This window comes from Corvus moneduloides, chromosome 30 (genome assembly GCF_009650955.1).
Source record: "Corvus moneduloides isolate bCorMon1 chromosome 30, bCorMon1.pri, whole genome shotgun sequence".
NCBI classification, from domain to species: domain Eukaryota; kingdom Metazoa; phylum Chordata; class Aves; order Passeriformes; family Corvidae; genus Corvus; species Corvus moneduloides.
In genome coordinates, this window is record NC_045505.1 from 2,429,986 (window position 1) to 2,452,474 (window position 22,489).

At 61.5% G+C, this 22,489-nt stretch overlaps 1 protein-coding gene across 4 annotated transcripts; it reads left to right on the forward strand.

Moving 5' to 3' along the window:
• Window positions 1-2,797: 2,797 nt before the first annotated feature.
• On the forward strand, window positions 2,798-22,251 carry ASIC1 (acid sensing ion channel subunit 1). 4 transcript variants are annotated; one of them, XM_032093999.1, is made up of 13 exons: window positions 2,798-3,274; window positions 3,390-3,484; window positions 3,910-4,304; window positions 5,192-5,387; window positions 17,891-18,041; window positions 18,508-18,635; window positions 18,835-18,985; window positions 19,066-19,122; window positions 19,203-19,356; window positions 19,442-19,533; window positions 19,793-19,872; window positions 19,966-20,070; window positions 20,275-22,251. In XM_032093999.1, the coding sequence occupies exons 3-13, from the start codon at window positions 3,940-3,942 to the stop codon at window positions 20,377-20,379; spliced, it is 1,584 nt and encodes a 527-aa protein (XP_031949890.1). In that variant the 5' UTR covers window positions 2,798-3,274; window positions 3,390-3,484; window positions 3,910-3,939; the 3' UTR covers window positions 20,380-22,251. The 4 variants fall into 4 exon arrangements, with proteins under 4 accessions (XP_031949890.1, XP_031949891.1, XP_031949889.1 ...); XM_032094000.1 differs by having other exon boundaries at window positions 3,427-3,484; XM_032093998.1 differs by having other exon boundaries at window positions 2,798-3,484.
• The last annotated feature ends 238 nt before the right edge of the window (window positions 22,252-22,489 follow it).

The window sequence follows — 22,489 nt, forward strand, 5'->3', positions numbered from 1 at the left end:
ATTCCCTAATGCCGGAGCTGCCCCACCAGCGAGAAAGGCACATGTGAGAAGTCCTAATAAGGCCCCAGGGTGCCTCATTTGAATACAATTTACTGTCACTAATGCTGCTGATGGTTATTTCCCCAAGCTAGGAAGTATTTGGCCCCAAAATGGGCTCCTGGAAGCAATTTCAGACGGCAATCTGTAATGCTGGAGCTGATGGAAGCAATTTGCAACCCATTAGTGGGGATCGGCTGTGAAGATAATTCACACATCACTCAGTCCAGGTTTGAGGGGGGATGGAATTCTTCCCCCCTCTCCTTTGGAATTTTTGTCCTGGATGGGGTGAAGGCCTGAGCACTGCCTCTGCAGCCCCAGCAGCTTTGCCACACGCCAATGGTGGCTTCTGAATTAAATCTCTCAAATATACAAATACAGTCCCGGACTGCAGGGCCAGGCAGCCCCAGCGCCTCACGCTCCAGGAAGGAATACAGCGGTGCCGAGCACCTCCACCACCCACAGGACTAATTGACCATTATTAATTAATTTGCCTCCTGGACAGCAGCGGGTGCAGATAAAGAAGCAATTTGCAAGCCAGGGCTGCTTCCATGCAGGGAGCAATAGCAGGGCACAACCCCAAAAAAGCATGGAAAAGCATCACTTATCCATCCTCACCCTGGGGATCCTCTTCCAAGAAGCAGGACGGGAGCTGGTTTCCGTAACTGGGATGTGTGTGGTGGAGCAGGGACAAGCACTGCTGGGAAGGTGAGGAAAGAGCCCCAGGCCCTGAGTTATCCCTTGGCCCAAGCTCCCGAGGTGTTCCCAAGACGCGTCAGGGTTCCTGCCTGTCTGCCGGAGCCTGCGCTGGGAGACTCAGCTCTGCAGCACCTTCCCTTAATTACTTTTTTCACGCTAATTAGATCTGAGGGCACGCTGAGGGGAGCCCGGGCTACTGAATCCATGCTCTGAGCACCCGTTTATAACAGGAGGACTCCGCCACAGCCACTCACATCCCGCCACTCCTCACTAACCCACCCCTTTAAGGCTTCGTGTCTTGCAGTTATCACCTGGGGCTGTTACCTCCTCACCCATCCCACAGCCCTCGGCTGGTTCCGCTGTCTCTCCCAGCAGGAATTAACACAACCCTCACGTGGCTTCCCCAAAAAATAACACGGAAACGCTCCCAGTCCCCACGCTCCACTCGATTCCAAGGATGCAGCTGCATTCTCCCTGGCCGAGGGCCAGCGGTAAGGAAGTTTCCTCTGGCCGCTCTCCTCCTCCCTGGCTCCTGTAGAAAAGGGTCCTGCGGTGTCTGGGGTCCCGACAGCTCCACGAGACCCCCAGGAAACGTTCTCCATCCAGGGGATGCAGCAGAGCCTCTTCCCTGGGGTTTCTTGTGCGCTGGAAGTCAAGGACTCCCAAGAACGTCCACGTGCTCACCTGCTCCAGCCTGAGACCTCCTCCTTCCCTGCCCAGCCTGCGCTGCCGGGGGATTTACCGTCAATAAAACCACTGCACAGAGCGACTTCTCATCTGGAAGAAGAGAAGGAGGGGGGGAACAACCACTTTCTAAATGTCCTTATCCCTTACCCCAGCAACACATCCTTCTCCGGGCTCCCATCAGGAGCGCTAATGGAGGGACAGCTATCAGCAGGCAGCTGTCGGCCCGGCAAGGAGCGATGCCGACTGCAGAACGGAGCGGGAAGGGAAAGACAGAGCTGGTGCCAACTGGGAATGCTAATGCTGCTCTCCCAGCCTCACAGCCACATCCCCAAGCACAGGCAGGGTTGTCCCTGAGCCCAGCAAGGGGGGCACTGGCTCAGGGGGTGTCCCTGTGCCCCACCTCAGATCGCCTGAGCAGGTCCCGCTGTAAAACCCAGGGCTCCTGCTCGGGCAGGGGAAAGGATGCTCCAGAAAAGGACCAAACCAAGTGTGTCCAAGCCGTGGGATTTGGGGGCAGGGGTACGTGTGCCTCACCCTGCTGGATCCCAAAGTGCCCACGCTCCCATTTGCTGCGGTTCAGGTGGGGACACCGTGCTGGGAAGGCACCTCTGGGCAGGGACACAGCTTGTCGTGACAGCCCTGGGGTCTGGCTGTCCCTTTCCAACATCACACTTGTAAAGGACATTGAAACATCCTTTTCCATTTGACTGCAGCCACCTTACTGGGAGCAGTGGGCGGGCGCCTGCTGCAGCCTCCGCACCCAGAGCCGCTGCCGCGGGGGCTCAGCTCGGGTGACGAGGGCACCCCGCTCTCCGGGGCAGTCACGGGTGCAGCTGGAGGCAGTGGGAGATGTGCTGGCACTGGGGGGAATCTGGGCAGTGCTGTGCAACCCCCCCGCTCTGCCCCGGGGAGGAGCAGAGCACCCGGCAGCCGGTGCCTCCTGCCCCGGGAGCAACCCGGGGACAGCGGCAGAAGGACGATACTGGGAAAGGGGCAGCGTGTCCGGAGCAGGGCAAGGGCCCAGCGCCTCCAGGGGAGTCAGTTCCTGTCGTCGTGACAAGGGTGACAGGGACCAGCCACAGGCAGCGGAGCGGGGCTGCACGGGGTGAGCCCGGGGTGGACACTCGAGGACACGTGTGCCCCATGGCCGGAAAGGGGCTGGAAGGCCACCGGTGCCCCCCAAAAGGACCAACCCCAGGGTGTCCCAGCACCCGCCCCGGCGCTGGGGCCACCACGGGTGAAGCCTGAAGGGCGGGGGAGGCCGTGGCCCGGCAGAGACGGGTCAGGGCTGAGTGGGGGGACCGGGGGGCTCCGGCAGAGCGAGGAGCCGGAGCATCCCTGGAAGGCGCTGGGGGATGGGAGCGGCACACGCACACGCACACACACATTACCCACATGCACACGGCAGCAGCACCAACAGCCCCTGCCAGCGCCTGCAATCGCTGGAGCGCCGCTCCTGCGCCTCTCCCTCCTCCTCCTCCTCCTCCTCCTCCTCCTCCTCCTCCTCCTTCTTCTCCTCCTCCTCCTTCTCCTCCTCCTCCTCCTCCTTCTCCTCCTCGCTGCCCACCGGCCTGCGGCACCCCTCACCCCTCCGCGGCCTCCGGCCCCACCAGCGCTCAGACAATGACTTCATGCGGATTATGCATCTGAAGAAATCACCAGCTCCCAGATAGCCACAGGGGGAGGTATCCATGTGTTTGGCAGGGAAGCAGCCTCCTGCTCGCCTTCCTTCTCCTCCTCTTATCTCCTCGCACACGGCAGCTGCCTCCTCTCCAGCGATGGTCGCCTGCGGTCCCCCCGCGCGGCGCTGAGCGAGGCCCCGGCGCATCCCCGCTCCCACGCTTGCACCAAGGTACCAACGAGGCTATTTTTATTCCCCCCCCTTCTTTTCCGGTTCACCCGCCGCTGCCGGGCTCGGTGCCTCAGCACCCTCGGTGCCTGCACGTCTCCCGCTCCCGTGTTCCCAGCCGGTGGCGAGAGGCTCATCCCAGCCCCGGCTCCCAGGGCGCAGCGACAGCAGCACGCACCCAGCTCCAGCCACGGCCGCCGGCCCTGATTCCAGGTTTGCATCCTTGATTCCTTCATCTGTTTGTCGATGCGACGGTGCCATTTGTGGGAGGCGGAGGGGGAGCGGGGGCAGGTGGGAGGGGAGGGGGAGATAACGTGGGGGGTGCGGGGACACAGCACCCCAATCCTGCCGTGGGATGGGGAGGGCAGGGAGGAGGTGGGAGGGGAGGAAATGCAAGAGGCTGCATCCAGATAAATACATTTATGTATATATATATATATATATATATATGCGTGTCTCTGTGTGTATATATATATATATATATGTAGGCTTGGGGGCAAGAGCAGGGCACAGCAAAGCATCTGCCCCTCGCGGGCACTGCCGGGCGCGTCCCTGCCCGGGGCTGCCGTGGGCTGGGCTCCCACAGCACCCACGAGGCCACCGTGGCACCGAGCACCCACGGGCTCCCTTCTCGGCAGAGTGGCCACCCCGGGGTGCTGGCACTGACCATGATGGACCTGAAAGTGGACGAGGAGGAGGTGGACAGCGGGCAACCGGTGAGCATCCAGGCCTTCGCCAGCAGCTCCACCCTGCACGGGCTCTCGCACATCTTCTCGTACGAGCGGCTGTCGCTGAAGCGCGTGGTCTGGGCACTTTGCTTCCTGGGCTCGCTGGCGCTGCTCGCCCTCGTCTGCACCAACCGCATCCAGTACTACTTCCTGTACCCCCACGTCACCAAGCTGGACGAGGTGGCGGCCACCAGGCTCACCTTTCCCGCCGTCACCTTCTGCAACCTCAACGAGTTTCGGTTCAGCCGAGTGACCAAGAATGACCTGTACCACGCTGGCGAGCTCCTGGCCTTGCTCAATAACAGGTGGGTGCCGGTGCCTTGAGGTGGCCCCAGGTGACATCTCAGTTAGTCCAGCTCTGCAGCTGGATGCGGCCAAGAGCCACCAGCTCCTGCTGATGCTCCTGGGCTTGTGGCTCCCACACTGGGCTGCCCCAGATGGATCCAGCACGCACAGCTCCCGTCCCCAGCGTGCAGCACATGCAACAAGGCCAGGGCCACCCTGGGTTCTTGTGGGGCTGATCCAGCACACCTGGCTCCATGTCCTGGGTGCCTTCACACATGGCTCCAGTGCCATGTCCTTGGTGCCATCCCATGCAGCGAGACCAGGGGTGCCAGCAGGTGAAGTCACTGAGCATGACCCACACCCCAAGATGGTGCCATTCCTTGGGCTGTGGAAGCCTCTCACCCGTGGCTGTGGCAGCTCCTTGGTGCTGCCAAGCCGCTCTCGAGAGCCTGGTGCACTCCCTGCCCACACCAGCGCCAAGGGGCTTCACCACTGTCCCCACTCCTGCCTCAGGGAGGGGTTTTCAGCCATGACAGCAGAGCTGAGGCCCAGCACATTCAGCCCATGTCCCAGCAAGGCCACCACCTCACCATGACACCACCAAAGGCACAGGGCGGGTGCCTGGGTAGCCTCAACTAGGGCTGGTGCTGCTGGACCAGCGGTGGGGCAAGTGGGATGGGTTTGGAACGTGGCCACTGCCCAGCTTCTCCTCATCCATCCTTCTGCCATCTCTCGTGTGCCTCTGGGCCAGCTTGTGCTGTTGGATGCTCTGGAATGTCAAGTGGGACTGTGCTGAGCCCATGCCGGGGTCAGGGCAGACGCAGCTCCTGGGAACCCCAAATGGCCTTTGCCACTGGGAGCAGCCGCCACAGCCGGGCCTGAGCCTCTCCCTGCTCTTTTCCCCAAGATACGAGATCCCAGACACCCAGACGGCCGACGAGAAGCAGCTGGAAATCCTGCAGGACAAGGCGAACTTCCGAAACTTCAAGCCCAAACCTTTCAACATGCTGGAGTTTTATGACCGGGCCGGCCACGACATCCGGGAGATGCTGCTGTCCTGCTTCTTCCGTGGGGAGCAGTGCACCCCCGAAGACTTCAAAGTGGTGAGTGACCTGCGGGCCCTGCCCAGTGCCACCTTTCCCCCATGCAAGGAGGGTGTTTGTCCACCTGTAGCTGCTCCTGCCTCCTTCCGGCTCGGAAAGGACTGGCAGCACCATCACTAAGGGGATGCCGCTGGGTTCTGGAGGTCCAGGTTGTCCCCAGGAGCACGTGCGGCTCCGTACAGCTCCGTGGGCTGCTCCCACGTGGGCAGAGCTCATTTGGGCTCTGCAAAGCAGGGCTGTGCGTGCCGGGCTGGAAGCTGCCATGGAGAGGAGGCTCCAGTGCAAAAGCAGGGAGAGCACGGATGGCCGAATCCCTTGGGAACACAGGTCCCAGTGGCTCAGTGCTGTGCCCTGCCACCGAGCTTGTTCTTGCGCTGGTGGATCCAGCGCACAATAAAGCCTTTATCCCTGCGGCTGCCTGGCCCCATCCAGCTGGGAATGAAACAGTGCCGGCTATTCGGGTGCTGCCTAATCAATTCGGCAGCCGCCGCGGCTGTTCCCAGGCAGCTCCGGCGTGGAGCCTGTGTCCCTGCGCTGTTGGGGGTCCCCATCCTCGTCACCAGCCCAGGGATGTCTCACTTGTGCCCCACACCGAGCATGGCTGGGTGTATGCGGAGCTGCCGCCCAGGTCCCAGCGCACTTCGGGTGGTTTTAATCACTGGCATTAAATTCCCGTGACAGGCTCTTTCCACGAGCAGGTGTCTGTTGTCAGCCATGAGGCGTTTTATTTGTTAAATGGAGGCACGTTGCAGCCCGGAGGGGGCTGGATCCCTTCCAGCGGGGCTGGCGAGCAGGGCCAGCTCCAGCCTGTGCCCTGTTTGATGCCGGCTCTTCCCGGGGCACGGTCGCGTTTTCTGCGCGGAACCATCCTCAAGGACCTTCATCCCAGCTCCCTCCCTTCATCTGGTGGTTCCAAATCCCTGTGTTCTGCATCCCCTTCAACCGGCAAAAGCCAAACAGACTCGCAGCTGGTTTGTTATTCCTGCCTGGATTATTCCTTGCAAGCAGGTTGGGAGGATTTAATGGATTTGATTAGAGGAAGCTGGCTCTGTGCTATGTCTCTGTTGCTCTTTGGAGTCCCCTTGCAGCCCAGCACAGGCAGGTCTGTGCGTGGTGGGGCTGGGATGGTGCTGGGATGGGGTCCTGGCACTCTCAGAAGCTTTTAGGGGATTGTTTCACCAGTAAATTCCTGCTGCCTTGCTGCTCCCTCCACGGGCTGAGCCAGGCTCGGTGCTGCCCTGGGCCTGGTGGCCCTGGCCAGGCTGGGGGGTGCTGGGAACCAGCACTTGGGCATGCAGCATCAGCCAACACCACCCCGGCGGGGCCCCACCTTCTCACACAGGGGCTGGGTCCCCTCTGCACTTTGGGAAGCCCCGTCAGTGTCTGGGGATGCTTTTTGCACCCAGGGCTGCCCCTGTCCTGTCACTGATCCAGAGGGGACAGAGAGAGATCTCTCCAGGGAGGCTTTGGGGGGCTGCCCAGACCCCACAGCCTAGGGCGGATGGGGACAAGCAGGGGGTTGATGGGGACAGCCTGGAGGTCAGTGAGGACAGCCTGGAGGTCAATGGGGACAGCCTGGAGGTCAGTGGGGCCAGGGGGGGTCCTGGGGCCGGCTGGGGGGCGCGATGCCGGCCGCACGCTGCTGGCTGGCGCAGGAGGGGCGGCAGCGCCAGGGCCACACACGCCGCGGTGCCGCCTCATCTGTGCCCGGCCAAAGGGAGGGCTCGGGGCAGCTGCGGCGAGTGCAAGTGAGGGGCTGCCGAGCTGGAATACCTGGGGTGACCGTAAGGCAGAGCAGGAGCCGCCTCCTGCCCGGGTCCCCCCTCGTGCTGCTGGGGTGGGGGAGCAGCGGCACCACAGCAGGGACCCCCCGTGCTGGGGGCACTGCCTGTGTGCCCCCCAAAGCACCCGCCCAGGAGCAGTCCAGGGGGGCTGTGGGCTGGTCTCAGCCCCCCCAGGTCAGCTCTCAGCATCACCTGCAGCCAGGACAGGGCCCCCCGGCACGCAGGGCTCGTGCCGGATGCTGTGGGGAAGCCCATCCTGGGATGATGTGAGCTCTTCCCACCTCCTCTTTCATCCTACGCCATCACCAGCCACATCAGGGGGCCCGGCCTTGCTCATCCCCCTCCATGTGCCCCCCGGCCGGTGTTCCCCAGAGCTTTGTGCAGGGACACTCCAGTGGAGCTGACCAGGCTCAGACTCATCCCGTACTGGAGAGTGAACCCTCTAAAAAGACCAGGGGGGGACCACTGGCCCACCCCAGCTCTGCCCTGGCTCTCCACAGCCCCTCCAGCACCAGGGTGGTGTTTGGTGTCCACCAAAGCTCCTCCCCTGCAGCAGGCCAGGACAGGGACAAGGATGCTCAGGGAGGTGCTGTGATCTCCTCCCCTCAGTCCCAAAATCCTGGCATGACCTTAAAGCCTGGAGAGGCAAACACAAAGCTGAGGGGCAAGTCTTGACCTCCCTCAGGACACAGCCCTGAGGGGCAAGTCTTGACCTCCCTCAGGACACAGCCCTGAGGGACAGGGGCTGAGTTGTCCCCATCCCCAGGGCCGTGCCCAGAGCCTCACACAGGGATGGCACAGGCAGGGGACAGACACATTTTCCTTTGCAGGAGGGGGCTGGCCCTCACTGTCGCCCCGGCTCAGGGCCACACTCCCTGACACCCTCATTAGCAGCACGGATCAATGTTTCCCTCTTCCTACTTCATTATTTATGAGTTGGAGTCCTCCCTCCGCTGCGGGAACTCGCGGCCCCCCCAGCTCCCTGCTCGCTCTTCCTTCCCGCACCGTGAGGTTCCCCTGGAGCCTCGCACATCCACGGGGATCTGCGCCTCACCCAGCAATGGGAAGGCCCAGGGGTCCCATCTCTGGGCTCTAAACCCCAGGAATTTTCTCTTCATCCCAGGGAAAAAGGAGAAAGGCAGAGGATGAGCCTCCTCTCCACACCCTGGTATGGGAACTGTGGCTGCAGGAAACCTCAGGAAGGTGCCCCGTGCTTGGAAAGCCCCTTTTGGGTGGTCGGTGCAGCCAGGGGGGACAGGAGCAGTTGTGCCTGGGGTGGCACAATGTGCATTTGTAGCTTTTCCTTCTCACACCCCGTGAACCCATCCCAGGGAGAGCCCCATCCCAAGCTCCCTGTCGCCGTCCTGCTGTGGGGCACAGTGGCTGAGCCTGGAGCCCTGGGCAGTGTGCACGGGACAGCCTCGATGAGCTGGAGAGGATTAAGACCTCTGGACTGTTTCCATGAGGCTCCAGGGCTGAGCTGGCACTAGGGAGAATTGAGTTTGACGTGGAGATCATGCCGCTGCCTTTTGCATTGGATTCTGCATCCTCTGCCCTGGAAACACCGGGTGCACAGAGAGACAGAGGCAGGGAGGGAGCGGGAAGGGTCTGCAGCAATCTCAGCAAAGCCCAACCACGCTCCTCCTTCCTCCCATCTCCAGAGCAGTGCAGGAGCTCCTGCAGTGGAGAACAGATCCTGTTCCCCACAGCACCCCACTGCTCCCTGCTGAGCCTCCCCACCCTCCTTCTGACCCCACTGCACCTTGGTGAACCCCACTAGACACCGCCAGATCCTGCTGTGCCCCTCAGACCCTGCTAAACCCCAATGTGTGCCCCTCTGCTCCCCCAAAACCTCTCTGCACCACTGGGCTCCCTGCTCAGCCCACAGCCCACCTCGCTCTAGCCAGGGGCTGTTAGAGCTCTGTTCCTGCCACCCCGGGAACACCCCTGGAAAAAAAACCCTTGTGTGCTGCAAACCTGCCCGGCTGGAGAGTGCTGGGGTGTCCTGCAGCACCCGTGGGAGCTCAGAGGGACGGGCACGGTAGGACACGCTCAGGGGTGCTCAGCCCGGGGGTGCTGCCGGGCCCCTGCTCTCCCCTGGCTCTCAGCCCCGCAGGATCCAAGCGCCAGCCCCTTCCAGGGGACCCCAAATCCAGCCACAGCCCCCCGTGGCCCCACACGGCCCCGCGGCAGTCACAAGCCCCGGAGCCCCGTGGCGAGCGGAGCTCCCCCGTGGCGCAGCGTTAGTGGATAATCACGGAGCCGGAGTGAGAAGCATCTCCAACACAGCTGGAGAGACCGGGCGCGGGAATTACTGATACCCAGACATTTCCTGGAGCTTTTGACAGTTAATAAACAAACCGCATGGGTCCATCTGGCTCTGGAAAAACAACTTGGGGACAGCGTGTGGGCACCAGGCACGGCCACTGGCCCCAGATAGTCCCGTTCTGGTTTGGGGCTGCTTCCCAGCAGCATTCCGAGCCCCAGCAGCTCCCGCCACGGTCCCCAGCGGAGCCGGTTCGTTTACAAATTCTGTAAGACATTTGAGTGATTTATGCAAATCACTTTTTAAAGCGGCACACAGGCTCCTAAATAACTTATAAGCGTTGGAAACTGCTGGCTTGTATCCATTGTTTCCGAGCACTGATTCACCTCGGGCATCCTGGTGGTGCTCCCGGGGGCCCAGCCGAGCATCCCCACCTGGATCATCGACAAACTCCACCCGGGCTCATCCCTCATATCGGCCTCTCTCTGCAGCCGAACAGCAGCAGAGTTTGACCCCAGAGGTTGCCCCGATTTCCAGACGAATGAAGCAAACCCAGCGGGACATGGGCTGCCTGGCGCGAGATAATCGGAGGTGATGGAGCAGAGGAGCCGCCACGCACGGGACCGCAGCCGTTTGCTGGTGGTGACTCGGCTCTCCCGGGAAGTGCAGCGGGTTGGGAGAGCCCCGACTCTGTTCTGAGCTCGGCAGCTCAGAGATTTTCCAGTATCACTGTATTTTGCTCAAAGCAAATCATCCAGAAAGCAGCCGTGAGCTGTTTCGCCCTCGGGCACGGAGCAGAGACACTCACGCGTTGCTCCTCGGCTGCCTCCTTGCCCCAGCTTCACCCGAGCGTTCCCAGACCTGGCCAGGCGGGAGGACCGGGGAGCCCTCGGCTGCTTGTGGCTTTGCTCACCCCACACCGACACGAACGTGGACGGGAACTCTTGTGGGAAGCCGGCTGCACTTCACTCTCCCTCTGCGGCAGGACAGCGATGCCACAGCACAGCCCCGGCGCCGTGGCTGTGTGGGACCAGCACCACGGAGCCCACCACGACTGATCTTGGCCAAGACGGTGCAAAAGAGGGTCAGGAACAAGAGGCATGAGAACACAGCCCTGGCATGGCACAGCGAGAGGCCACCACGTGCCTGCACCTCGCAGCCACTTCGTTAGAGCTGTGAATGGTGCATCCAGCACCTGAACCTCAGAGCTCTGGACATCGGTGGGATTAGAGGAGAAGGACTTGCAGGATCAGGATCAGGCTCAGCCAGTGTAATTTAGTCGCTGGCTTTGCCCAGGGGCTGTGCCCAGCCCCAGCAGCTCCCCCTGCACAGCAGCACCGTGCACACCCAGAGGGGTCACACACCCCTAAAACTCTGTGCACACCCAGAGGAGTCACACACACAAAAAGCACCTTGCACACCTGGGGATGTCACACCCCGAAGCACTTTGCACACCCAGAGGTGTCACAGCACACTCCCAAAGCACTTGGCACGCCCGGAGGGGTCCAACACAGCCAGAGGTGTCATGCCAAGAGTTCAGAGCATCTCAGCTTCACCTCTGGCCATTGCTGTTCCTCTTGCAATGCCTTTGCACATAAAGACTCATTAAAAAATGAATTATTAATGATTATTAATAAGCTGTAATGGCATCTGTGGCTGCTGGAAGAGATGAGGAGGCTTTCAAGTGGTATCTGACCGCAATGGAGGTGAGGCTTTCACGGCTGAGGACAGGGCACTCTGGGCACGTGTGTCCCAAGGGATCCACGGGCTGGAAGCACAGCCCTGGACAACACCAGCATCTGAGGGGCTCCAAGTTGTTCCCCTCAGCCTCCCTTTGGTGTTTTTCCCAGCCCCAGGCTGGGCAATAGCAAGGTGCTCTCTGAGGACTCCAAAGGACCTGCCCAGGAACCTCCTGGTGCCATTTTCCCACTCTCCCTGATATCAAGTGGGGAGAAGCCGGGCTAGAGGGGGCAGATCCCCCAAGCCTCTGGAGCCACAGATCTCCACAGGGAGAGCAGAAAATTAACTGTCTCATGGCCTTTTGCCTCAGTTTAATTTCTCTGGCTGTTTAGAGCCGCCTGTGTTTTATCGCCTGTGGAGCTTGGCCGGAGCTCCCGAGGCAGCGCTGCAATTCCTGCTCCAGCCAGGGCTCAAGGAGCTCCTTGCCGGCTCTTATTTATTTATACAGCCCCCACACTTGGATATTATAACCAGTTATTTATTTTTGGAGGGTTTTTTTCTGTATGGAGGGTTCGGTGTGTTTGTATCCAGGCTCTTACCCCAAGGACTGAGCTGGGGCAGGCTGTTCCCACCCACTCTGTGCTTTATCAGGGATTTTAAACCCCTGCTCTGCTGGCAGGGACAGGGAGACCCCTCCAGAGCCACCACATGCTGGGGCTGTGTGACTGCTCTGCTTGGATTAGATTAGATTTGAAAAGCGTGATACGTGCGGAACTGGAGCGAGCGAGCACAGCAAGGAAACCAGACCGGAATACCATGGGTATCTTCCCCCCTCCGATAAAACCGCCGGCTCGAATCTGCCTGCATGAACTGTCTGAGCGATTGTGAAGGATGTCGGAAAAAATTGCAACCTGCTTACGGGGAATTCGTGATCGGCAGGAAACACGGGAAGGCGTCGGGATCAGGGTCCACAGGAATAATCCCGGATGCACGGGAATTAGCGACACCTCGGCAGCACCCTCCGCGTCCTGGCAGAGTCCTGGTGACCCGTCCACGGCACAAAGGGACACTGCCGGCGGGCAAATCACCGGGAAGCTCTCAGCAGCACAAACTGGTTCAATTACAGGAGCATAAACAGGTCCTGGAGAGGAGGACGCGGCGGCTGCGGAGCCGTCACGGCGGATCACAGCCAAGGCTCCAGGGACGCGCTCGACTGCCCACGGAGCTGCGGGGGGGTCCCGGTTGAGGTCCCCAAGACTCCGGGCCAGCGTGGCTGCAGGTGGCCTCAGTGCCTGGGGCAGCAGCACTGGCACCCGGCAGGGCTGGCTGGGAAGAGCTTGCCCAGGAAAGCTTTCAGAGATTAATAGAGTTTAAATGGAAGCGTTTGGAGAGGAGATAAGGCTCATCTGATATGAAATCATATGGAACAACGGGATCCAGGGAGGCCCTGGCTCTATAATGAAGTCCACTTAGCACATTACTCACCATAATGTGCTTTTTATTAAAGTCCTGCGCTGCAGGTGCTGAGTCTGCAGCCGGGGACACGGGGCTGGAATGGCACAGGGACCTGGAGTACCGGACCCCGCCACCAGAAGCAGCCGGGATGCGCCGTGAAAAAGGCACCTTTGGCTCCTGTTTCCCATCCCCTGTTTGATCCAGGGATGCGACTCCGGCATCCCCAGCGCCGCGGCATCACCGGTCACCACGGCTGGGGCTGGTGGGCCCGCGGGGACGGGGTGGAGAGGAGGCGGAGGTGGGGAATAATACAGAGGAAAAACTCCTTTTTAATCATCAATTTTTCTGCATTAGAATGTGACATGCTAATCCACTGTGAAGCGTCTAATCTGGGGGATAAAGGGCCGGATAACACAAGCTGCGCCCGGCTTGGCTGGCGGAGCGAGCCGAGGCAAGGTGGCAGCATCTGATAAGGGGCGCAGGATTAGTCCCGGCACAGATCCCGCCTGCCGGGGCAATCCCACCTTGCTTGGCTGCCTCTGCTCTGTCTCTCGCCAGGGTCAGGGAGGGATCTGCAGCCCTGGAGCCGTCCCAGAGCGGCTCATCCCGCCCGGAGCGACGGCGGCAGCACTGCCGGTGCCTCCACCACCATCTTGGCAGCTCCGGGAGCTGCAAAGCGCATCCCTGGGCCAAGACACGTGGAAAACCTCATTTTTCTCCCTTTCGATTCGCACAGCCGGGTGCGTGGTGGGAGCAGGACAGCCCAGCTGTGGGGTCTCCATCTGCCCCAAATGTCCATCCCCACGTGCTGCTCTGGCTGCCGCGGGGCTGCACCTCACCCCCCTCCCTTCCCAGCAGCCAGCTCCGACCTCCGGGCACCCCCAGGGATGACGTGGGCAGCTCAGCCCCGGCTCAGCCAGTCCAGCTCCCGGGGCGCTTTCTGCGACAGCCTCCCCGGGGCTCGGAGACCTGGGATAACAGAGCTTGCAATGTTGTTTTCTCCTCGCCTCCTCGGGGATTGGTTTATCTCTATGAATAACTCCATCCCGGCTTTGATCTCCTCTGCCATTAAAGCGTGACAGGCTGTGAAATGTGCTGTTGCTGCCGTCAAATCCCGCTCCCGCTTCCCCCCCGCCGCCTCCGTGCTCCCCCGCTCCGGGGAACCTCCTTTCCCAGGCCCGTGAGGAGCTGCAGAACAGCAAGCGGGGCCGAACCGCCCCGGGACAGTGGCCAAACACAGTGCTGGAGGCAGGAAAAACCCATCTCCTTCTCCCATCCCACATCTCTCTCTGGGGCGGGGAGGAGGGCACGGAGCTTCCCCGGTCCCAGCGCCGGGTCGGGTGCGGCGGCATCATCCCAGCACCCGCCACGGGGGCTGATGTCACGGCTAATTATAGCATCCCCCGTCCCTCGCCCCCGCCAAAGCTTTACCTGAGAGAGGGTAAAAATAACTCCTGGCGAGGGAGGAGCTGGAACGAGCCCAAGGACTCCTCCAGCATCCCCAAAACTCGCACAAACCAGGGCCGCACCCCCCTGCCTGCAACACGGGGTCGCCGTTTGTCCCCGATCTGGGGGTCAGGACACTCTCCCCTTGGCGCTGGTGCCTCCGCGCTCCCGGCTGCGGCCGTCCCCGGTCACCTTCACCCCGGCTCGGGTGTCGCCGCTGGGACAGGTGGTGGTAACCGGAGCCGGGCCGCTCTCGTCCTCCCGCCCCGCTGCCAACCGGCCCTGGCGCTCCCCGCGAGCTGTTTAAGCCGAGCGAGGCAGGTTAATGGCCCCAGTCGATGATGGAATGTTTTCATTACAGCATCTTTCTCGCTCTCTCCCTGCTGCAATTGCTCCCAAGAAGACACATTAAACCTCCCCGCGCCGAGGGAGCGGATCCGCCCCTCGCTCGCACCCTCAGGGACTGGCTGCTGGTCCCGGGCAGCACCGCTCACCTACAGGGCTAAACAACCCTCTCAACCTGCAGTTCCTTAATTCCATTTCCCTTCTCCTCTCCCCGCTACAGCCATGGCACAGGAACTCAGTCCCAGAGCTGGGAGCACCAGAAATCCCAGCCCCAGACAGCTCCTACCTGCTCCTCCCTGTCAAGAGCATCCTCCAGTGCAAGTCTGTGTGGGATCAGCCCCGCGTGTTCCCAGCCTGCTCCCACAGGGCTGAACCAGCCCAGCTCTCCCAAACCCCCTCCCAGGAGCATCCCTGATGCTGCTACAGCCCAGCCCTTCCCTGCAGCTGCAGCTCATCCCCATCAGGTGCCCACAGGGCACGTGTGACCTGGCGCCCATGTCCTGGTGGCTCCCAGCCACCCAATCCACCTTCCTGACCCTCTTTCCCAGGAGGAGTTTTCATCTCAGATTCTCTGGGATGCTCCCAAAAGGTGTAACCTTGATCTTGGCTTGATGAAATTTCATCCTGTGGCTCTGGTGCTCGTCCCCAAGGTCATCCACCCTTTCTGCAGGCCCCCAAGTGGCATCTGCCAGTGTCCCTCTTACACAAGGGCCCTACTGAAGGGCATTCTGAGCTTGGGGAGCCCCAGGATGGGACAACCCACTGTCACATCACGGATCACTGTCCCCAGCAGGGATCCCCAGTGCCTGTTCCACTGGCATCACCTGCCCAGGAATCGCAGATAACTGTGCTGGTACCAGGCCAGATTTTTACTGAGTTCCTGACTGGTTTTTTCTCCCAATTTGTGGCGTCCATCTGCACTGGGATGTGCTCAGGGACTGGGAACCCCGCAGGGTGCAAGGGGAACGAGACACAGCAGCCGAACCGAGGGGTTGGGGTGAGCTTCTCCCACGCAGGCAGCAGCCCAAACCTCCCATCCAGCCCCTGCACAGCCAGGTGCTGCCGGATTTAGATTCTCCCCCCGGGCCAGTGACGGCGGTGCCGGGATGGGGCTGGAGATTGCTCTGTGGTCTCTGGATGCTTTTATAAAGTGCTGAGTACAGGAAAACAGCAAACCACGAGAAGGGGCTGCGCTGCTGCAGAGAGGAGACGCCCGTGCTCCTGGCAGCCGCCGGCTCCATCCAGCATCCTGCACCAGAGCTGCTCTCTGGGACCCCCAGCCCAGCAGCACAAGGCCTGGATGCCATTCCTTGAGGGAAGAGGTGGCTCCCTATGCCCCACTGGGATCCGAAGCGCGAGGTGACATAGCCGGCACTGCCTGGGCTCTGCAGAAGGACTCATTGCCTGAACAGTGCCCAAATCCTGCCCAGACCAGCCCTGCTTGGAGGAGGATGGACCTCACACCGCTCGAAACGTTGGACTTGCTGGATTCTCATGTGCCCTGTGGCACAGCAGGATGAGCCTGCAGGGATGGGCACTGCCAGGGCGGGAGGAGTGTGAGGACGCCACAGCATCCTTCCTGAACCAGGACAGTGTCACAGGCATTTTGGGAAAACCTCTGGCTCCAGCTGCCCTGAGGACGAGTGCAGAGAGCCTGGCATATGGCGGCTCTGGAGACAGCCGGGGACCCAGCGGGGAGGGCCTGGCTGGAGCAGCCGCTTGGGCTGCCAGGGCCAGACCACGCAAGGACGGAGGGCACGGCGTGGGGACGCAGTGCCGGGTACCTGCACACGCACACACTGTGTGCCCCCAGCCCGGCAGCCCCTCGGGCCCCCGGCAGCACTGGGAGCTCCCACGGCGCTTCTGGAGCCAGCAACGTCTCTGCTCCGTCCTGGCAGCCGCAACCGGCCAGTCCCGGGGGGCCTGGGGAGCCCGCGGATCCGCCCCTCGCTCCTCCTCCCCTCCTTCTGCTCCTGATATACCCCGAGCATCCCTCTGCTCCTCTCCCTCACTCCCGCTTGCCTCACTCCTTTTCCCTTCGCCGTTTCTCCTCTCTGAACTTGCCCCTTCCCCCTCCCCTGCTCTCCCCAGCTCCTCTCCACCGAGGAACTGACTGAAGACCCCCAGGCTGTGGCAGGGGCCAGGACCCCCACACCAGAGCCAGGACCTCCATACTACAGCTGGGACCCCTAGGCCGGGCAATGCCTCTCCAGATATTCTGCACCATCTCCTTCTCCAGTGAGGAAGGACCAGAAGATGCTGCAGCCACTGGGAAGGGAGAAGATGGAGCAGACGAGTTCCTATACGGGCAGGACGAGGATGAAGAGGACGAGGAGGACACAGGGGCAACCACGGACTTCGTGGCCTTTGCCAGCAGCTGCACCCTGCATGGGCTGAGCCACATCTTCGTGGAGGGCAGCCTGGGCGCCCGGCAGGCGCTGTGGGCGCTGGCCTTCCTCCTCTCCCTCTCCGTCTTCCTCTACCAGGTGGCCGACCGCATCGCCTACTACCTGGAGTACCACCACGTCACGCTGCTCAGCGAGGAGGACAGCCCCGAGATGACCTTCCCCGCCGTCACCTTCTGCAACATCAACCGTGTGCGGCTCTCGCAGCTCAGCCACGAGGACTTGCTCTACCTGGCCCCCCTGGTCGACTACGAGCCTGGGATGGAGCTGGGCTTCACCCCGGCCCAGCCTGGCCCCTGGGAGGAGGACGAGCCCCTAAATTTGTACGGGTTTTTTAACCGCACTTGCCACCAGCTGGAGGACATGCTGCTGAGCTGCAGCTACCGCGGCCAGCGCTGCGGCCCCAGGGACTTTGCGCCGGTGAGTAGCCCCAGGGTGGCCCGGCATGGGGAGCAGCTCCGGAGCTGATTGGTGTCGGATCAGGCACGGCAGGTGATGCTGCCCTTGGAGCTTGCTCAGGGACAGGCTGATATTTCAGCCCTGTCTGCCAGAGCTGGGGATGGCACCGGCTGTGGAGACCCGCTGGCGGGACATGGAGAGGATCCCCGGGGCTGTGCTTGCTAAGGAGGTGCCTGACACCTCCATCCTGGTGGCATCAGGGCTTGTGGAGCACCATGTGGTCTGAGCCCTCTGCCCTCACATGCCCCTTGCCCAGGCTGGCAGCAGCTCCGTGGTGTTGGGGCCGTGCCGGCTGCCGGAGGCGAGAGCTGGAATGGCCGAGGAGGGATGGGAGGGTGCAGGATCCTGCCCAGCCCCGTCCTCTGCAGGGATGGAGGAGGGCTTGGAGGAGGCACCGGTGCAGGCATCAGGCTCCTTGGGGAGCCACAGCTGCCGTGGGCTCTCTGGGGCCGAGGTGCTGTAAATCTGCAGTGTCTCCTCTGAGTCCATCCCTGTGGGAGCATCTCATCCTCCACCAGGGCAGTTCCAACACTGAGAGATCCCTTGGGTCAGGAGCCCGGGTTGGACCATGCCCAGGCTGGGATGGCTGAGTTTTGGGGCTGGGGATGCTCTCCTGGCTCCGTGCAGAGGGGCTCAGCCTCAGCCCTGTGTCCTCTCCTGCAGGTCTTCACCCGCTACGGGAAGTGCTACACCTTCAATGCGGGGCAGGACGGGAAGCCCCGGCTGATCACCATGAAGGGGGGCACTGGCAATGGCCTGGAGATCATGCTGGACATCCAGCAGGACGAGTACCTGCCGGTGTGGGGGGAAACAGGTAACCCACTGCCCCAGCAGGTCCACTCAGTCACCGGCAGCTCCTGGGGTGCTGCCCAGCCCCTTCCCAGCTCCCCAGACCACAGATCCACATCCTGAGGCTCCCTCCTGTTCCCTCCTTCCATTTCTCATCACTTCTGGTCTTTTCTTTCCCTTTTCCTCCTTGTCTTTGCTCTTTGCCATGGCAACTCCCCATCGTTTAGACACGCAGCCATCACTTGTTTATAAATAGAGGCAAATACTTTCCCTGCCACGCTCCTGGGTGTGGAGCAGGGGGGTCGGGGTGGAGTGGAGGGGGCAAGGACGTGGAGCAGCAAACAGATGGACAGATGGATGGACACGTGGATGAATGACTTGGCCCAGGGGAAGCGTGGGAGGCAGAAGTTGTGGTGCCTCTCACAGCAGGCTCAGCATAGCCCCTCAGAGCAGGGACAGTGCCATGCTCACCTCGCTTCTCTCTGCCACAGATGAGACCTCGTTTGAAGCCGGGATCAAGGTGCAGATCCACAGCCAGGACGAGCCCCCGCTGATCGACCAGCTGGGCTTCGGGGTGGCCCCCGGCTTCCAGACCTTTGTGTCCTGCCAGGAGCAGCGGGTAGGAACTGGGCAGGTCTGGGATGTCCCCTCCCACCCTGCGCTGCGGGAGCAGAGCCTCCTCACTGTGCCCCTGTCCCCACACTGGATTCAGAGGAGGAGCCGGTCCTGGGGACCAATGCCACCAGGGCGTCTGTCCCCTGCCACGCTGGGGGCTGGGAGGGCTTCTCTCCTCACTCCTGGCTTCTCTCCCCTTCCAGCTCATCTACCTGCCGCCTCCCTGGGGCGACTGCAAGGCCGTGGCGGGTGACTCGGAGTTCTACGACACCTACAGCATCACAGCCTGCCGGATCGACTGCGAGACCCGGTACCTGGTGGAGAACTGCAACTGCCGCATGGTGCACATGCCAGGTGAGCCCCGCGCCCAGCCCGGCCCTGGCCCAGCCCTCCAGTGTGGTCCCACCTGGAAAACCTGCTCTGTGTCTCCCCAGGCGATGCCCCTTACTGCACCCCGGAGCAGTACAAGGAGTGTGCGGATCCGGCCTTAGGTGAGGCTGCCCGGCCCCGTGGGACGGAGCTGCGGGTGTTGGGTTTCTCCATCTCTCCATCCCCCTCTCTCCGTGCACAGATTTCCTGGTGGAGAAGGACAATGAGTACTGCATCTGTGAGATGCCCTGCAACATGACCCGCTACGGCAAAGAGCTCTCCATGGTCAAGATTCCCAGCAAGGCCTCGGCCAAATACCTGGCCAAGAAGTACAACAAGTCGGAGCAGTACATCGGGTAACGCGCTGCGGCCGCGGCGGCAGGGCACCCCCTGGTCCCTCCATCCCAAACCTCAGCCTGATGTCCCTTCTGTCCTGCACAGGGAGAACATCCTGGTGCTGGATATCTTCTTTGAAGCCCTGAACTACGAGACGATCGAGCAGAAGAAGGCATACGAGGTGGCTGGCTTGCTGGGTGAGTGTTGGTGGCTGTGGGGAGCCCTGTGACAGTCCCCAGCCAGAGTCCCCCAGCGAGGGGGTCTCGTGCTGTCCCTGTCACCGTGGTCCTGTTCCCAAGGCACCGGGATGTGCCGACAGCACGGATGTGGAGCAGGGCGTGCTCTGCCATGACCAGGCACCGGTCACAGCGGTGACGAGCTCTGCCCCTTTCTCTGCTCCCTCTGCCACCCGACTCTGGACTCAGGCCACCCTGACGGCTTCCCTCTCCTCTGCAGGTGACATTGGAGGGCAGATGGGGCTGTTCATTGGGGCCAGTATCCTCACAGTCCTGGAGCTGTTCGATTACGCCTATGAGGTGAGCGTCTCCTCCATCCCATGGCTGTGTTCGTGTGGGACATGGGGAAGAGCCACCCCTGAGCCCCACGGTGCTGAAATGTGGCTCTGGCAGGTGATAAAGCACCGGCTGTGCCGGCGGGGCAAGTGCCGCAAGAACCACAAGAGGAGCAACCCAGACAAGGGCGTCGCACTGAGCATGGACGACGTGAAGCGCCACGTGAGTGCGGGGCACAGCACGGTGCCCTCCTGCTTGTCCCCTCCTGCTTGTCCCCTCCTGCTGCTGTGGGTGGGCAGTCACCGTTTTGGGCTGCGCTTGGGAAAGGCGCAGAGGGGCCAGGCAGAGATGCTGGGGGGGATAACGCTGGGTCTGTGCAAGGACCTGGATGAAACCAGCGACCCCAACATCCCATTTATCCTGCAGAATCCCTGTGAAAGCATACGGGGGCACCCAGCAGGCATGACGTACGCAGCCAACATCCTACCTCACCACCCGGCCCGGGGCACCTTTGAGGACTTCACCTGCTAACCGACGTCTGGATGTACAACCTGAGCTACCAAAGCCCTGCGAGAGCTGCCCTTCTCCCCGCCAGCGCCAGCGGAGAGACACATCTAGGGGGCCTTTGCTCCTCGGCACGGTGGGACACGGACAAGAGCGACGGCCTCGGATTTCGGGGCGGGCAGTGGGGTCGGGCAATGCCGGACCCTGGCGCAGCCGCCGCGGCAGCTGCTCTGTGCCTGCCCTGCTCCTTCAGAGACTCCAGGACGCTCCAGCCCGGCCGTCCCGCGCAGCGGGAGCGACACGCACAGTGGGCCAGGGCACGGGCCTGCCCCGGCTCCCCCTTGGCGCCCCTCGGCCTTTTTAACTAAAACCCAGAAGCCAAGAAGAAGCAGCCGTTCGGCCGCAGTCTCCATCCACAGCCCTGTCCGTCTGTCCTCCGTCGTCTCCATGCTCATCCTACTCCAATGCCTTGGCCGTGCTTGCTGGGCCCCCTGTGCCTGGTAGGGGGATCATCGAGGAGCCCCCGGCGTGCCCGGCACGGGGCAGAGGCCGGGAGCTCCAGGAGAGTTCCTCTGTCCCCGGGACCCGCAGCCCAGCCTCGCCCGGGCGCTCCCAGCACGAAGACGCAGCTCCTCCACCTGTCCAGAACGTCTTCCCTGCCCTGGGATCTGCCCCGGGATCAGCCCCGGGAGCACCGAGGGGGCTCAGCTGGGAGCTGCCACCTCGGCTCTGAGGACACCGGGCACTGTCCCTCCCCGCCCACCCCTCCTGGGCGCTGGGCAGCCTGGCCAGTGCCAGCACTGTCCCGCAGTCCCTCCCGTCCCCAGGGAACCCTGTGGCCCCAAACCCAGCCATCCTCGGGGAGAAAGGCAGAAGGAAACCCCTGGCCCCATTTGGCTGCAGCCCCCAGCCGGGCCCAGCCGGGGACACCCCCTTGGCACCACCGTGGCTGGGTGGGCACCAGAGCCCCAACCCCCCCGGGGCTCACAGGGGGCTCTGGGGCCACAGCTCCGGCCCCGCTGAGCCCCCGGCAGCCGCTGCCCCGGGGGGTTTGGGGTGTCTGTGGGTTCCCAGGGTTGCCGCTGCCCCTCCCCGGCACAGCCCTGCCCTGGCTGGGGGTCCGTGGCCGCCGAGTCGCTGCCCCCCGGACCTGCCAGCACCCACCACTCCCCCCCGGGGTCCCCATTTGGCCCCCCAGCCCATCTCCCAGCCCCCAGGCCAGAGGCCTCCCCGGGCCCAAGTGCTACTTATCTTTAAGAGCTTTTGCAATAAGTCTTTTTAGTGATTTTTGTTTCTAAACTGCAGTTTTGTTTTTATTCTTGTCATTTTTATTCTTATTATTTGCTTCCTGACCAAAATTAGGAACTGGGGGTCAGTCCTTTGTATCCAGCGATCACCCAAAGACAATGGGTCAGCCACATCCATAAATTTTCTTATGGATTTCTCCTAATGTTTCATCGCGTTTCATTTATTTATTTTCTTTCTTTCTCTTTCCCATTCAAGCTTTTAAAGATGGGGCTGGGATTTGACCTTGAGGCTCACCTGTTGAAGAAAATGCTTTTTTTGTTATTATGTCATCGGCATTTTATATTTCTTATATATAATATATATGACTATATATATATGTGTACATATATATATATATATCTATATGCATCATGCCAGTGTAGATACCCATCCAGTAGCATTTAGGCCTTGTTCTTGTGCCATTTTTTTTTTTCTGTTACTGATCTCTGAATGCCTTCAAGTGTATAAAGTGTGGAATTCTCTCCGGTATCTGTACTATGTACACACATTTTCATAGGAAGCACAATAAGATGACAGATGCATTGTACATCAATACCTGCTACTCTTAACAACGATGATATAAAGAATGATATAAATGATATAACTCCCCCACGCTGAGCCTTTCTCTCTTGCTGAGCTGCTGGAAATGCTCCCCCGAGGAGGCAGCTGGGGACAGCCTCATCCCGGGATGCTGCTGGAGCCGAAGGAAAGGGAGGGGGAGGAAAAAGTTTTGGGCCAGACTTCAGCGCTGCCTGGGACATGCAGAGCGTCCCATGTGTCAGAGTTGAGGCTGGGCTGAGCCTCCCTTTCCTGGGTGCTCCGGGTGCCTCAGCGAGCTCCAGCCTCGCTG

Bases quoted from the DNA above. Each gene is read 5' to 3' on its own strand.
- ASIC1 (XM_032093997.1), top strand. From the start codon at position 16,565: ATGCCTCTCCAGATATTCTGCACCATCTCCTTCTCCAGTGAGGAAGGA. The intron at 18,986-19,065 runs GTGAGCCCCGCG...GTGTCTCCCCAG, and splicing joins CCGCATGGTGCACATGCCAG to GCGATGCCCCTTACTGCACC. The intron at 20,071-20,274 runs GTGAGTGCGGGG...TTTATCCTGCAG, and splicing joins TGGACGACGTGAAGCGCCAC to AATCCCTGTGAAAGCATACG.